The sequence below is a fragment of the Lutra lutra genome, chromosome 7 (assembly GCF_902655055.1).
Source record: "Lutra lutra chromosome 7, mLutLut1.2, whole genome shotgun sequence".
Taxonomy (NCBI): domain Eukaryota; kingdom Metazoa; phylum Chordata; class Mammalia; order Carnivora; family Mustelidae; genus Lutra; species Lutra lutra.
In genome coordinates this window covers 69,309,931-69,326,202 of record NC_062284.1, presented here as the reverse complement: position 1 = coordinate 69,326,202, position 16,272 = coordinate 69,309,931, and the positions used below count along the sequence as shown (strand labels likewise).

The 16,272-nt window shown below is 35.4% G+C and overlaps 1 protein-coding gene across 1 annotated transcript in view; it reads left to right on the top strand.

Moving 5' to 3' along the window:
* TRPM7 (transient receptor potential cation channel subfamily M member 7) overlaps nt 1-16,272 on the top strand; it is a 119,393-nt gene extending 103,121 nt beyond the window's left edge. Inside the window, exons 32-39 of the mRNA XM_047735809.1 lie at nt 104-154; nt 235-300; nt 863-1,146; nt 1,284-1,366; nt 1,648-1,853; nt 6,388-6,439; nt 6,546-6,652; nt 14,775-16,272. Of these exons, the coding sequence (XP_047591765.1) occupies nt 104-154; nt 235-300; nt 863-1,146; nt 1,284-1,366; nt 1,648-1,853; nt 6,388-6,439; nt 6,546-6,652; nt 14,775-14,905 (980 nt within the window). The 3' untranslated portion in view covers nt 14,906-16,272. The remainder of the gene's footprint in view (nt 1-103; nt 155-234; nt 301-862; nt 1,147-1,283; nt 1,367-1,647; nt 1,854-6,387; nt 6,440-6,545; nt 6,653-14,774) is intronic.

Here is a 16,272-nt window from a genome sequence, read left to right as displayed (position 1 = left end):
GAGCTTACATGAAGGAACTTAGGATGCTTATAAGAGAATAAGCAAAAATTTATGCCACATTAGTACTTTTAAAAGGGTTTCATTTGTTTATTTGCCATTTTAGGTCTTGCTTCTCCATTTAAACCAGTTATGGATACAAATTACTACTACTCAGGTCAGTACTATTAAAAATAAAATCTTAACAATATTTTGAGCTTTTAGGGATTTCATTATTTTTCTCTCATTTTTGTGCAGCTGTGGAAAGAAATAATCTGATGAGATTATCCCAGAGCATTCCATTTACTCCTGTGCCTCCAAGAGGTAAATCCTAAAAGTAAAGAAGTGAAAGGGAAAATAAACCTTTCATTAATAATGTGATATTTAACTATTGTATAGAACGTGGGTGGTGACAGAAGGAAGGGTCACATTAAGTATCAATTATATATAAATTTTAATTAGCAAGAGTCAAGTATCAGTCATCAGAATTATTAGATTTCTCTGCTTCTGGCTTATCCAGAAGTAATAGTGTATTCTAATTCAGCAAGGGTCTTAATCCATTGTCTAGTAAAGAAAGCATAGATAATTTGACATCACAGGGTTTGTGGAACAGTTGCTTTCTTAAAAAGTTTTTCTTGAAAATGTTCATAATTTCAAAAATGCTTATCATTACTAAATACACATGAATTTTAGAGATATTAGTAGATTCTTGATTTCTGAGAATTTGTTGCCCTTAAACTTCCTTTATAAAATGACAAACAACTTTGTCCAGTTCACTTTCTGTTCCTTACTTAATCTTAAAAAAGATAACCTGCTAATTTTTATCTACTTTGTCATTTTAAGAGAGTCATAATTTGACCTCAGAATGTGTCCATTCATCTTGCAGGTGAGCCTGTCACAGTATATCGCTTGGAAGAAAGTTCACCCAGTATACTGAATAACAGCATGTCTTCTTGGTCACAGCTCGGCCTCTGTGCCAAAATAGAGTTTTTAAGTAAAGAGGAGATGGGAGGCGGTTTACGGAGAGCTGTCAAAGTACAGTGTACCTGGTCAGAACATGATATCCTCAAATCAGGTCATCTTTATATTATCAAATCTTTTCTTCCTGAGGTGGTTAACACATGGTCAAGTATTTATAAAGAAGATACAGTTCTGCATCTCTGTCTCAGAGTAAGTGCTAGTGAATGTGTAACAGTGGAACATTATTCGAGGTTCATCTTTTCACTTCTGAAGTTTGTTAAACCAAATAAGATCTTAGTTTCAGTGTTCAACAAGGTGTTTTTTTGTGTGTTGTTGTTGTTCTGTAGGAAATTCAACAACAGAGAGCAGCACAGAAGCTCACATTTGCCTTCAACCAGATGAAACCCAAATCCATACCATATTCTCCAAGGTAAATCTTGAAATATTTCTTAACATCTTTTGGTTTTATGTGGGTAGCTTTCTTTTTGACCTTCATTATTAATGCTGAATATTTAATTATTTACCCATTTTAAAGCTCATTTATAATTTTGTTCTAATTTATTTAACTATTAATTATTGTAGTTAAAATAGTTATAGTTAAAAATTCAACTATTTAAATTATTTAAATTAAAGCTACTTAAATTTAAATAGCTAGAAATTTATTAATTATAAAACTATTAATTTCTAATCTATTTAACTATTTTTCATAAGGTTCCTTGAAGTTTTCCTGCTGTATTGCCATTCAGCAGGACAGTGGTTTGCTGTGGAAGAATGTATGACTGGAGAATTTAGAAAATACAACAATAATAATGGTGATGAGATTATTCCAACTAATACACTGGAAGAGATCATGCTAGCCTTTAGCCACTGGACTTATGAATATACAAGAGGGGAGTTACTAGTACTTGATTTACAAGGTAAATTTATTAAAGTATTGCTAAAGTGAAATTGTACAGTAGATTCTCAACTAGTCGTATGTTATGAATGATAAACAGAAATCCACTAACTTATAGATAGGTAAAACCATGTATCAGTAACGAAGCTATTACTAAAAAGTAAGTAACAGCCATAGCATATAGCCATCAGGGCCCTGAATAGTGGGATCTTGTTATTTCAATTGTTATTTAGGTAATACAGATGTTTTGATAAGCAAAAACATACACAGTCCACTATTCTACTCTTAGATGTGTATGTAGCCCCAGTCTTTCTTTATTTTTTTTTTAAGATTTTATTTATTTATTTGACAGAGAATACAAACAAGGGGTATGGCAGGGAGAGGGAGAAACAGGCTCCCCTGCTGAGCAGAGAGCCTGGTGTAGGGCTCGATCCCAGGATCCTGGGATCATGATCTGAGCCAAAGGCAGATGCTTAACCAATTGAGCCAACCAGGCACCCCGTAGCTTCAGTCTTTTAAAATTATAAAGAGGGAGTGCCTGGGTGGCTCAGTGGGTTAAAGCCTCTGCCTTCGGCTCAGGTCATGGTCTCAGGGTCCTGGGATCGAGCCCCACATCAGGCTCTCTGCTCAGCAGGGAGCCTGCTTCCTCCTCTCTCCCTGCCTGCCTCTCTGCCTACTTGTAATCTCTGTCTATCAAGTAAATAAATAAAATCTTAAAAAAAAAAATTATAGGGGCACCTGGGTGGCTCAGTGGGTTAAAGCCTCTGCCTTTGGCTCAGGTCATGATCCCAAGGTCCTGGGATTGGGCCCCGCATCGGGCTCTCTGCTCAGCAGGGAGCCTGCTTCCTTCTCTCTGCCTGCCTCTCTGCCTACTTGTGATCTCTGTCAAATAAATAAATAAAATCTTTAAAAAAAATTATAAAGACTTTTTTGAAACAGTAACAAGTGTATCTGTTGTTCCTGATGTTTATGTTATATATTATTGTGACTTAAACTACCTAAATACTTAATGGATTAAAACAACCATTTTATTTGATTACAGTTCTTTGGTTCAGGAATTTGGATGGGATATAGTGAGAATGGCTCATCTCTGCTGTCTTCTCAGAGGGTTTGAATGGTTAGAGCCTAAGCATGGACAGCTTGCTGGAGTCAAATGTCTGAGGTTTCTGTTCACTGACATCTGAATCCCTCAGTTTTCCACCATGTGATCTCTCCCCATGGCTATTTAACTGGGGACTTTCTTATAGCATGGTAGTTTCAGGTAGTTAGACTTTTACATAGCAGCTAGCTTCCTCCAGAGAGAAGGCAGTAACTCTTAGGACTAGGTCCAGAACTGGTGCAGATCTCTTCCTCTGCATTTTACAGTCCAGGTGATAAGGATAGCTCAGATTCAAGAGGTGGTGAATGGCTTCTGAGTAAATACTACTTCTTGAGTAAAGTAGCGTGTATACAAAGAAGGAAAAAGTGATCATAACCGTTTTTGCAGGTAAAAGGGGGAAAACAACAAATTGTGGCTTGGAGAGGGCCAATTTGCTTAAAGTAATGTCTGAAGCTTCACAGCAGGGTCAAAGGAAAGTAAAATTTTATGAGTAATTTGCCAACTCTGCCTGAGTGGTACTTTCACATGATAGCTTCCATAATTGTTTTTCCTTAAAGAGCAGCCTTAATTTCAAATGTCAACACAGACCAGATCTCAGAATCACAAAGATGATTATTTAGAATGTTTATCACTTGATGGCTTTTTTATTATAGACATAAGTCACAAATATCAAGGATTGTGCTGAAAAGCAAATGGCATTGGTTCGAGCTCAAGAAAGAAAATCTGTGTAAAAATAACTATCCTTTTTTTAGTAGTTCACCATTTTATACAAATGATTTAGTAGTATATATAGTGACAACTGGTATATATTATTAGATGGGTCAATCCAGTTAAGTAAAAAGGATCTTCAAGTTTATTCTTTTTTTTTTTTTAAGATTTTATTTATTTGACAGAGATCACAAGTAGGCAGAGAGGCAGGCAGAGAGAGAGGAGGAAGCAGGCTTGCCACTGAGCAGAGAGCCCGATGAGTGGCTCGATCCCAGGACCCTGGGATCACGACCCTAGCTGAAGGCAGAGGCTTTTAACCCACTGAGCCACCCAGGCGCCCCTTAAAGTTTATTCTTAAATAAGTATCATTTAATTATCTTCAAACATGCATAGGGGGTAAAGCCAAACTGATTTTGTCTGAAACAGTTAATTTGAAAGATAAGAGTTTAGTGTGCCAGGCTGGGTCATTTAGTAGGACTTGCAACTCTTTTTTTTTTTTTTTAAGATTTTATTTATTAATTTGAGAGAGAGTATGTGTACAAGGGGGGAAGGGGCAGAAGGCAATGGAAGCAGGGAGCCCAACGCAGAGCTCCATCCCAGACCCCCAAGATCATGACCTGAAGACAGACACTTAACCAACTTAGTCACCCAGGCGCCCTAGGACTTGGCAACTCTTGATCATGGCATCATGAGTTCAGGCCCCATGTTGAGCGTAGAGCTTACTTTGAATAAATAAAACGATGGAAGTTCTTTTCAATAAGCAAAGTAGTTGTGCTGTTCTTTACATCATTAATATGTTCCTGGAGCCATTTTTCTTAGGAATATTTGACACAGTTACTACAGACAAGTTAAGCACTATAGAAATATGTAAAGAACAGTTTTCCATCTTTACTGTTTTCTCTACCTCTGTGAAGACAAATACACAGAGGCTTTTTTTTTTCCTTACCTTTTTTTTTGTCTTTTTCTTAAGAGAGAGCGCAAGTGGGGAGGGGCAGAGGGAGAGAAAGGATCTTCAGCAGGCTCCATAGTGTGAAGCCCAACTCAGGGCTCAATCTCACGACCCTGAGATCGTGACCTGAGCTGAAATCAAGAGTTGGACACTTCTGACTGAGCTACCCAGGAACTCCTTTCTTCCTTATTTTTAAATCATTTTGTTTTGTGTTGTGATTTTCCTCCAACTAGGATGATGCTGTGTGTGTGTCTGTGTGTGTATTTCACTTGCTTTTTTTCCTAACAGTATATCATGAGCATCTTTTGGGTCATTACTGATAAATCTAAGTTATTCCTTTTAATATCTGCATAGCTTATAATATAGAGGAGTGACATGATTAACTTTTTTTGTTTCTTTTTTTTTTGCTACTACAAACAGTGCTGCAACAAGCATACTCATGGACTACTACTTTTATTTCCATGACGTAGATTCTTGAATTGGCTTAGTAAGAAGAGTTGAGTGCAATTTTAAAAAAATATTTATTTTTGAGAGAGAGAGCATGAGCAGGGGGCTAGGGTAGAGGGAGAAGCAGACTCCCTGCTGAACAGGGAGCCTGATGCAGGACTCAGTCCCAGGAGCCTGAGATCATGACTTGAGCCAAAAGCAGACGGCTAACCAACTGAGCCATCCAGGTGCCACTAGATAAGTGCAATTTTAATAGCTGCTGCTGAGTTACTTTTCTAAAAGGGTAAGAGCACTGGAATTCATATGTAAGACTTTATGTGAGTGCCCGTTTCTCCACAGACGACTTTTTTTTTTTTTTTTAAGGATTTATTTATTTATTTTATTTGAGAGAGAGAGAGTGCGAGCGGAGAGGAAGGGTAGTGGGAGGAGGAGAGAGTCAAGCAGACTCTGCACTGAGCATGGAGCCAACGGGCTGGGGGCTCGATCTCACAATCCTGAGATCAGGACCTAAGCTAAAACCAAGAGCTGGATGCTTAACTGACTGCACTACCCAGATGCCCCTCAGTATTGAATATTCTTAATCTTTACCAATCTGATAAGTAGTAGGTCAGTACATAGTCTTTATTTATATGAATAAGTAGATAAGAGAAACTGAAAATATTTAACTACACTTTTAATACCGCTGGGAAAGGATGAAGGTAAAGGAGGATGTTTGCAATCTTATTCTTCATGTAACCTGAATCTTGCAAGAAGATATATTCATGAGTTAATGTATGAGTTTTAAATATCCAAAACACTTTTTAAATGGCCTATAAATTACCTAATTGTTCTTTGCTAACTAAGTTGAAAAAAGGGATGGGGCACCTGGGTGACTCGGTTAAGAATCCAGCTCAGGTCATGAGATTGAGCCCTGCATCCAGCTCTGTGCTCAGTGAGGAGTCTGCCTGAGGATTCTCTTCCTCTCCCCCTCCCTCTGCTTGCATTTGCTTGCTCTCTCTCTCTTAAATAAATAAATCTTTAAAAAGGTGGGGTCTTGAGATCATGTAGACCTTTTTTTTAACATAAGTAGATGTTTATTTGCAACTTTGTCCCTGTTTGCATCACAAGCAAGTGCCATTGACCAACTCTGACAATTAACTCTATTCCTGGTGTAGGAGCTGTTTGTCTTTGGTACAGTGTTAAGGTCATAAGTCAGATTATGAAATAACAAGAGAGAAAAACTACAGGCTTGAATAGTTTAACATCATATATGTTTGATACTGTAAAATCTCATGACTTTTCATTATGCAAATGTCAGTGTTTATATCAATCATATAAATTGTCTTTTTTTTATATATATATATACACATCAAGGTGTGGGTGAAAATTTGACTGATCCATCTGTGATTAAAGCAGAAGAAAAGAGGTAATAAATTTTAATTTCATTAAGATACTTTATAATTTCAAATTCTACATTTGTTTGCATCAACTGCCTTTTTTTTTTTTTTTTTTTTAAACTACCGATTCTCCAGATCCTGTGATATGGTTTTTGGCCCAGCAAATCTAGGTGAAGATGCAATAAAAAATTTCAGAGCAAAACATCACTGTAATTCTTGTTGTAGAAAGCTGAAACTTCCAGGTAAACATTTTCTTAACCAGTCTAATTTATAAGTTGTTAGGAAATTTGGTTACTACTATACTTCATAAGACCAAGGGCACAAATACACATCATTTAACAAATGGATCTATGCTTTCTTTAATTGCTTATAAAAATACAAAGTTCATTGATTTAATACATATTGATTATGTGTCTGTTGGATGCCAAGAATTGTACTAGATGTTGACAATACAGTAGTGAACCAGACAAATGCCCTCTATGGAATTTAGTCAAATCTTTAATACTGACAGGATTAACAGGGAGTTATAGGACTGTATAAATGCCAAACAGAAAAACTAGAACAGGTAAGCAAATCACTTAACACAAACTTAAGGGGTTGGGGAATCCTACCTGGGGAACTGACAGATTGCCTAAAATTGAAGGCTAAATAGACTTTCATGTTAGCCTGGCAGAGTTGGAGAAAGAGTAGTCTATGAAGCAGGAGCAGATATATTCTCTCAGGATTGTAATTTTTTATATTTAAATAATTATAAATTATGATTGAATCTAAGTTAGAGCACAAACTGTGGTTCTCACCCTGTGGTGTGCATCAGCATCCTTGTGGAACTTCTTAAAAATTATAGGTCTCTGGGACTCGGCCTTGTGTTGTATTTTTTAAAGTCCCTATCATTATGACCATAATGCAGTAGTTAGAACCAGACTGCATGACTCCAGAAAATACCTACATTATAGAGGTGTAGTTTTGTTTGCTTATTTATTTGAGGATTAAATGAGTTGATATTTGTGAAATATTTAGAACAGTGCCAGGCATATGTATAGTAAGCAATGTAAATGGTATGTTTTTTAACTTCTTACTTGTTCATTAGGAGTATACAAGAAATACCATTATTTTTTTATGTTTGTTTTTTGTTTATTGACTTGTATCCTGCAACCTTTCTAAACTCACTTAATTCTAGGAGTTGTTTTTGTTTTGTTTTATAAACTCCCTGAAATTTTCTGTGTAGATAGTAGAGACAGTTAAATTACTTCCTTTCCAACCTACATACCTTTTTTTTCTTTTTCTTGACTTTTTGCACTGGCAAGGAATTCTAGTACAGTGTTGAATAGGAATAGTGAAAGTAGACTCTGCTTTGTTCCCAATCTTAAAGGGAAAGTGTTCAGTCCTCCATCATTAACATGATGTTAGCTTGTAAGGGTTTTGTAGATGTACTTCATGAGGTTGAGAAAATTCTCTTCTACTTGTTTCTTGAAAATGCTTATCCTGAGTGGTGTTTAATTTTGTCAGGGTTTTTTTGTTTGTTTGTTTTTTGTTTTTTGTTTTTTGACGTCTATTTATATGGTCATTTGTTTTTTTCTTCTTTAGTAGGTTACTATTACATTGTATTGCATTGATTTTTGAAATGTTGAACCAGTCATTCAGGACAAACTGCTTTGTCATAATATATTCTTTTTTATGTATTGTTGAAATCTGTTTGCTCATATTTTGTTGAGGCTTTTTCATCTGTGTGCATAAATAGTATTCTTCTATGTTTCTTTTACCTTGTACTGTCTTTTGGTATCAGAATAATACTGACCTTAAAAAGAAGTTAGAAGTTTTCATACTTCTTTTGTTGTGGGGAGTAGATTGTTTAGAATGGATACTCTCCCCTTTTTAAATGTTTGATAGAATTGTCTGGTGAAGCCATCTCATTGTAAAGTTCTTTGTCAGATTGTTTTAAATAAGTTTAATTTTTTAGGCAGATTTATGACTATTGGGGTTATCCATTTTTTTTTAGTGAGTTTTAGTAGTTTGTGTCTTCTAAGGAATTGGCTTGTTTAAATTGTCAAATTTATGGGCATAGGATTATTTATATACTAATCTTATATTTTTAATGTTTGGGGTCTCTTGAATCCTCTCTGTTATTATGGTAATTTGTCTTTTTTGTTTCTTGGTTATTCTGGTTACAGTGTCATTTTTATTTTTTGAAAGAACAAACTTTTCATTGTTTTACTCTACTTTCTGTTTTCAATTTTACTGATTTATTCTCTTTATTATTTCTGTTTTTCTGCTGGCTTTCATCTAGTTTGTTCTTTCTCTCATTTGTTAAGGAGAAAAGCTTAGATAATTGATTTAAGACCATTTTGTTTTTTATTTATTTTTTATTTTTTAAAAGATTTTATTTATTCATTTGACAGAGAGAGACAGCAAGAGGGGGAATACAAGCAGGCGAAGTGGGAGAGGGAGAAACAGGTTTCCTCTTGAGCAGGAAACCTGACGCACAGCTCCATCTCAGGACCCTGGGATGATGACCCGAGCTGAAGGCAGACGCTTAACGACTGAGCCACTCAGGCACCCTGAGACCTTTTTTTAAAAATTTTATTTATTTTTATTGACATAATGTATTATTTGTTTCAGGGTTACAGGTGTATGATTCATCAGTCTTACACAATACACAGTGCTCGCCACAACACATACCCTCCCCAGTGTCTATCACCCAGCCACCCCATCCCTCCACCCCCCTCTAGTCCAGAAACCCTCAGTTTTTGTTTTTGAGTTTTTGAGTCTCTTATGGTTTGTCTCCTTCTCTGGTTTCATCTGTTTCATTTTTTTCCTCTCTTCCCCTATGATCGTCTGCCTTGTTTCTCAAATTCCACATATCAGTGAGATCATATGATAATTATCTTTCTCTGATTGACTTATTTCCTTTAGCATAATACCCTCTAATTCTGTCGATGTTGATGTAAATGGCAAGATTTCATTTTTTGATGACCGCCTACTATTCCTGTGTGTGTGTGTGTGTGTGTGTGTGTGTGTGTGTGTACATCATCTTTATCCATTCATCTTTTGATGGACATCTGGTCTCTTTCCATAGTTTGGCTATTGTGGACGTTGCTGCTATAACCATTGGGGTGCACGTGCCCCTTCAGATTACTACATTTGTATCAATGGGGGATTTGAGACCTTTTCTAAGAACACATTTACTGCTATAAATTTGTCTTTAAGCATTATACTGACTGCATCCCATAAATTTTGGTATGTTTTATTTTTGGTTTTATTTAAAATATTTCTTATTAAAAAATATAAAAAAATTGGGGCGCCTGGGTGGCTCAGTGGGTTAAGCCGCTGCCTTCGGCTCAGGTCATGATCTCAGGGTCCTGGGATCGAGTCCCACATCGGGCTCTCTGCTCAGCAAGAAGCCTGCTTCCCTCTCTCTCTCTCTCTGCCTGCCTCTCTGTCTACTTGTGATCTCTCTCTGTCAAATAAATAAATAAAATCTTAAAAAAAAAAATAAAATAAAAAAAAATAAAATAAAATGTTTCTTATTTTTCTTGACCTTATTTTCTGACCTAGGGACTATTTAGAAATGTTTTTCTTAGCTCTCAAAAATATGTTAATTTTCCAGATAGCTTTCTGTTATTGACTTTTTTTTTTTGTTTAATTCCATTATGAGAGCATGCTTTTGTATGATTTCAGTTTTGGCAGTTTTTTTTAACCTTAATATAGTTTTAACCTTAATATAGTTTCTCTGTGAATGTTACATATCCACTTGAAGAGAATATTATAATGTTGATGGAATATTCTATAAATGTTAATTATGGAAAGTTTTTTGATAATGTTCAGGTTTTCTGATATCCTTGATGTTTTGTCCCCTTGTTCTGTTGATTACTTAGAAAGGAGGTCTTGAAAGTACAGTTATGGATTTGTCTATGTTGCCTTTCAGTTCGTCAGTTTTTTCTTCATGTGTTTCGAAGTTTTGTCCTTAGGTACATACACATTTATAGTTGTTATGTCTTCTTCATGAATTGATTCTTTTTATCATTATAGAATGCCATAGTAATTTTCCTTGTTCTGAGAAGTCTACTTTGTCTGATATTAACATAGCTACTCCATCTATTTTTTGATAAATCCTTTTATCAAGTATATTTTCCCATTCTGTTTACCTATATATATTAATTGTTTTTAAAGTGGGTTTCTTTAAAAGAAAAAATGTGGGATCCAAGCATATAGTTGGGCCTTAGGTTTAATTTGTTTTTTGTTTTTAAGTTTATGGTTTCCATTTTTAACTGGCATTTCAGACTTTTTACATTTAATGTAATTATCGATGTGGTTAGATTTAGGTTTTCTTGTTTTCTGATTGACGCCTTTGGTTTGTTTTTTTGTTTGTTTGTTTCCGCTCCTCTTTTCTGTTTCAGTATTCTGTTTTATCTCTATGTTTAGTTTTTTAGTGCTTGCTCTTAGTTTTTCCTAACAAGAATATGTATGTTTTGCTTTTGTTCATGAAGGGTATTTTTACTGGATCTAGAATTTTAGGTTGATCCTATTTTCTTTCAGGGCTTAGAAAATGTTCTGTCTCTGGCCTGTGCTACCTCTGATGAAAATTGCACAGTCGTTTGAATTGTTCTTTCCCTATATGTGATGTGTCATTATAATCTAGCTCCTTTCAAAATTTGGATTTTTAGTGGTTTGATTCTAATACGTATAGTTAAAGCTTTGTCTGAGTTTATCTTGATTCAGGTTTACTTAGCTTCTTGAATTCACAAATTTATGATTTTGATCAAATTTGGGGAGTTTTTAGCTCTTCTTCAAGTATTTGTTCTGCATCAGTCTCTTTTCTTCTCTTTCTGGAGCTCCCATAAGAATACTAGACTTTTTGATATTGTTTCGCAGGGACTTGAGTCTCTGATTTTTTTCCTTAAAAATTATTTTTTATCTGTTGTTTAGATTGGATAATTTCGATTGATGTATCAAGTTCATGGACTCTTTCCTTATTCTTCATTTCTTGATTCTCCTACCCATGCACTGGATTTGTTGTTTCGGTTATATTTTCCAGCCCTATAACTTCCTTTTGGTTCCTTTTAAACTGATATTTCTCTGCTGAAAACTTGTTTTTCTATTCTTCTTAGGTCTGTTTGCCCTGTGTCATGGAGTGTGGTTACAGTAGCTGGTTTTTAAAAGTCTTTAATCGTTCCATCTCAGTAATCTTGAGGTTGGCATGTCTCGTCTTTTTTGAGATTCTTTGATATATTTTTAGTTCTTTGTATCTCCAATAATTTTAGCTGGATATTTTGAAATTATGAGATTCTGGGTCATATTAAAAATACTCTAAAGAGTGTCGATTTTTTTTTTTGTTTATGTTAGTAGACAGCTCAGTTAAGCTCAGTTTACAATCCCCGTCTACCTTTTGTATATGTGATTCCAATGTCAGTTTGGTTTTCAAAGCCTTTGCAGTATTAACTCTTATTTCTTTCACTATAAACAGACATGGTCAAGTCGAGGAACTGACTGGAGGTTTGCACCATAGTTTAGTCCTCAAAGCCTCTCCTGTGCTATCTTTCCAAATGTGTGCCATTGAGGGTGAACTTGGGATTTCTTACACAAATTTAGAGTGCCCCTCTCCATTTTCTTCCATTCCATGATTTCTTCCATACTTTGTGATGCTGAAGGGCCTCTTTTTGGGCAGGGTGGAGGGGCCAGGGACAGAGCAGGTACTCTGATTAGAAAGCCAGGATTGTGGCCTCCCTATATTGTCACACATTTCCTTCAGTTGAGTCCATATCTGATACTAAGTGTCAAGGAAAAAGAGAAACTTTTTAAATAATAAAGATAGTGATTTTTAGTTCTTGTGGTCCCAGGGAAGGGTTTTTATCTTGGAATTACAGGTACTTGCTCAGCTGCCACTACCCTGAGTCCCTCTCCATGACTGGGGGTTGTCTTATGTAACATCCAGAGGAGCAAAAAGAGAAAAATAAGAAAGAGGGCATTTCCCTCAAGATTCTCCATTCCACAGAGTCCTCCTTCCTGATCTCTGGCCAGGAAATTCTAGAGTTTTTTCTGTCCATGCTCACTGTACATTTCTGAGATTAAGCTGTATGTAATTCTAAGCCTGGAAATAAGAGAGGGGGAAAAAAACCCCAAAACACTCACCACTAATCGAGGTCATTCTTCAAGTTTTGATCCCCTTCCTCCATGTGTTTGCTCACTCTTTTCAGGAGTCTCAGATAGTGGCCTTATGTTTATGTGAAGGGTTTTAACTTGTACTATGTGGAAAGATAAAATTGAATGTGCTTAGTCCATTTTAGCCAAAACTAGAACATAACAGTGGTGAATTTAATAGGCAGCCCAGATACAGTTTTTATTTGGTTATTATATAATAAATTATATTACTTAAAATGGTGTATAAATTATGTGTCATTTGGAGCCAATGTTATTTTAAATATAGTATATCTATTTTTTAAATTATTATCATAATCAGTATTTTATATCTTGAAAGAGACCTTAAAAGCAATCCAGTCAAAATCTGCTGTTATCCAGAACATATCATTAGAAGTCACATGATTTGTCCATGGTTACACCATAAGTTAACATTTTCAGGACTTGAATTATAATTGGGTTTTTCTCCATTGTTCTTGGTGTACGATATAGCTATAAATTAATTTGCATTCCCTAAGACCATAGTGACACAGTCTTGGAATTAAAAATTTATCAAAACTTACTCGTATAATGTAGCAAGTATGTATTTGGATATTGAATACAGGCTATCACTCAAAATAAAGAGTTCATATTCTGAGTGCCAGTTCTATTTTATGTAGAGATAAAGAAGTATATGGATATATGTAGGACTGTGGTTAGTTTTAAGTTAAATTTGTTATTATTGCATTGTTTTCCAATTCTGCAGCCATTGTCTATAACTCCCAAAGTGATTCCATCCTATCCCATAGCTATAAATATAATCCAAATACTGATAATATCAAACTTAACTGAAGACATACTGTCTTTCCTGAGCTCCTGTTTCCGTATTCAGTTTCCTACATCTCTACTGGGATACCTTACAGCATCTTTATAAGTAGTACGTCCATTGCAGAACTCTGGACTCATTTCCCACCCCTACACTTCCCTATCTCATTGTTTACCCAGTTGCTCAGGCTCAAAACTTAAAAGCTAATTGGTTTTTCTTCTCTCACCTTTCATAGCCAGTCTGTCAAATTCTGTCTACTCTTTTTCTGAATGAAGTCTTTCTAGAATTCATCCATTTCTCTTAATCCTAATTGCTACCATTCGTTTCCTGTGTTCTTGCCAAATGCCCTTAACAAGACTTCACATGACAGTCAGAATAGTCACTTAAATTTGATTATGTTCCTCCTTCAACACTATTTAATACCGTCAGCTTCATACCTTACCATAGCTAAGCATCCCATAGATCAGGGGTCAACAACTTTGCTGTAAAAGGCAAAGTAGTAAAATATTTTAGGGTTTGTGGGCCATATGGCCTATGTCACAGCTCCCTGGCTCTACCGTGGTAGTGCAGAAATAGACAAAGGCCGTCTAAACAAATAAGCATGGCTCATTCCAATAAAACTGTTTACATGATGGACATTGGGGAGGGTGTGTGCTATGGTGAGTGCTGTGAATTGTGTAAGACTGATGAATCACAGACCTGTACCCCTGAAACAAATAATACATTATATGTTAATTTTAAAAAGTTTTTTAAAAAAAAGGGCAGCCGGTGAGATTTGGCTCACTTACTATATTTTGATAACCCTTGGCCAGTAACTTCTGCTTGACCCCATTTTCTACTAGTCTTCCCCTTAGTTACTGCGTTTGCGCATGCTGTCTTCTTGCTATTTTAGGAAACACCAAGTCCATTTCCTTTTTACAGTCTGCAGTTAATCTTCCCACTACCTAGACCACACTTCCTAGAGCTTTGAGTCATTTCTCAATATTCGGGTCTTCACTCAGATATGACCTCCTGTGCCTCTTCTGCCTAACCTTAAAAGAATCAGCGTATACCATCTTCTCTCTGGCCCTCATCATACTGTTTCCTTCAGAGCCCTTATTATTACACAGTTCTGTTATTTTTTTGTTTCTCTTCAGCCACAAGAATATAAGCTCCATGAGAGCAAGGACCTTGTCTGCCTTGCTTATTACCGTGTTTCCACTCTTACATAAGTTACTGAATCATGGTCAGAACATAATACTTATTTGTTGAATGAATTCATTTTTATGTGTGTAAATTGTGACTTTTGGATTTAAAACAACCTGCTAGAGTATAGATCTGTGGCACATTTAGAGGAAAATTGATTTAGAAAATGTTAATTTTTCATTTCTGTGAAATACTGACTCTTTTATCTTTTTTTTTTGTTGTTGTTATGGGTGTGAATATAGATCTGAAGAGGAATGACTATACACCTGATAAAATTCTGTTTCCTCAGGATGAGCCTTCAGATTTGACTCTTCAGCCTGGAAATTCCACCAAAGAATCAGAATCAACTAATTCTATTCGTCTGATGTTATAATATTACTGAATCATTGGTTTTGCCTACACCTCACAGAAATGTTACCTTGTCATTTTTCCTTCAGGAGGAAATTGTTGAGTAATAGAGAAAAATGTATGCAAATGAACGTACTAATTCAGGCACAGTTAAAAGGTCAATATTCTTTTGACCTGATTAAAGTTGTTAGTCAGGAACTCCCTATAGGATACAGCTGGCAGCTGTTAAATTTTTAAGGTAAAGGAAAATTAATATTTATAACTTTTTAAAGGGCTCTTTTTAGCAGAAGATTCATTTGACTTCGTTCTGATGAGGGTGATACCCTCTGTCATGCGGTGCAATACCATTAACCAAAGTTAAGTGTCTGTGCAGATTTTCTTGGCAGCTGGTTTACTGCCATTCAGCTAGTGAAATGAAGAAATCACCCAGCCTTTTGGTTAAATGGCAAGACGTCTTCCTCAGTGTGTTTTAGTGTGTTCAGTGGTGATGTCACTAGTTCCCAGCTAGATGCTTATTGGCCATGGGAAAGGAGATGACTTACTATTCTAGATCCATAGGGATACAAGAACCCTGAGCTGAAAACCATTTTCTAAGAGGGACTTTTATGAATCAGGATTAGGCTCCATATTTAAAGATGGAGGCAGTTTTTTTGTTAAATAGAGCCCAAATTGTGCAGAAGTATTAGTGGTTTTTTTTGTTTGTTTTTTTTAACATTGTTTTATCAAGTCCTTGTTAAGTAGAAGAAAGCCATGGTAGACTGGTATAATCTAAATATATCAGAAAGAAACCTAACTCACTGTTGAAGAGAAGTTACCTTGTAAAAAAAAGTTCAAGTGCTTTTTTCCTATCTCTGTTTGTAGTGACAACCTGGAAGCTACATACTTCTCCAAAGATTTTATTGACCAGTATATCAAATCAGAATGTAAACATAAATTCTTGCATATATTTAAAATTGTGTAGGAACATCTGAACATGAGTATTGTTTGTGGTACTTACTTAAGAAATTGAGTTGGATTATCATTATGTGATGTCGGGAGATTGCAATGTAACTTTATGCAAATAAAATGTAATTTAACTGTCCCAGATATTGTTGAATACTCAACAACAAGAAAAGCTTTCATCTGACTAAAGTTTTATGCTTTTTTTTCTTTTTGTTTGTTTCCTAGGTACTAATTTTAATTTTTATTTAGGAAGGAGCAGTGTAAATCTTACTTGTATTCAGTAGTGTATCTCATAGATACAGACAAGGCAAGAAGAGATAAGCTGTTTAAATAGTGTTTAATATTAAAGGGGGGGGAAGAAAAAGTGTATTAAAGATATTATACTATATACATTTTGTATATCATAAAATCTTTAAAAGAAATTAAATAAATTTATTCTTGTTTACAGAT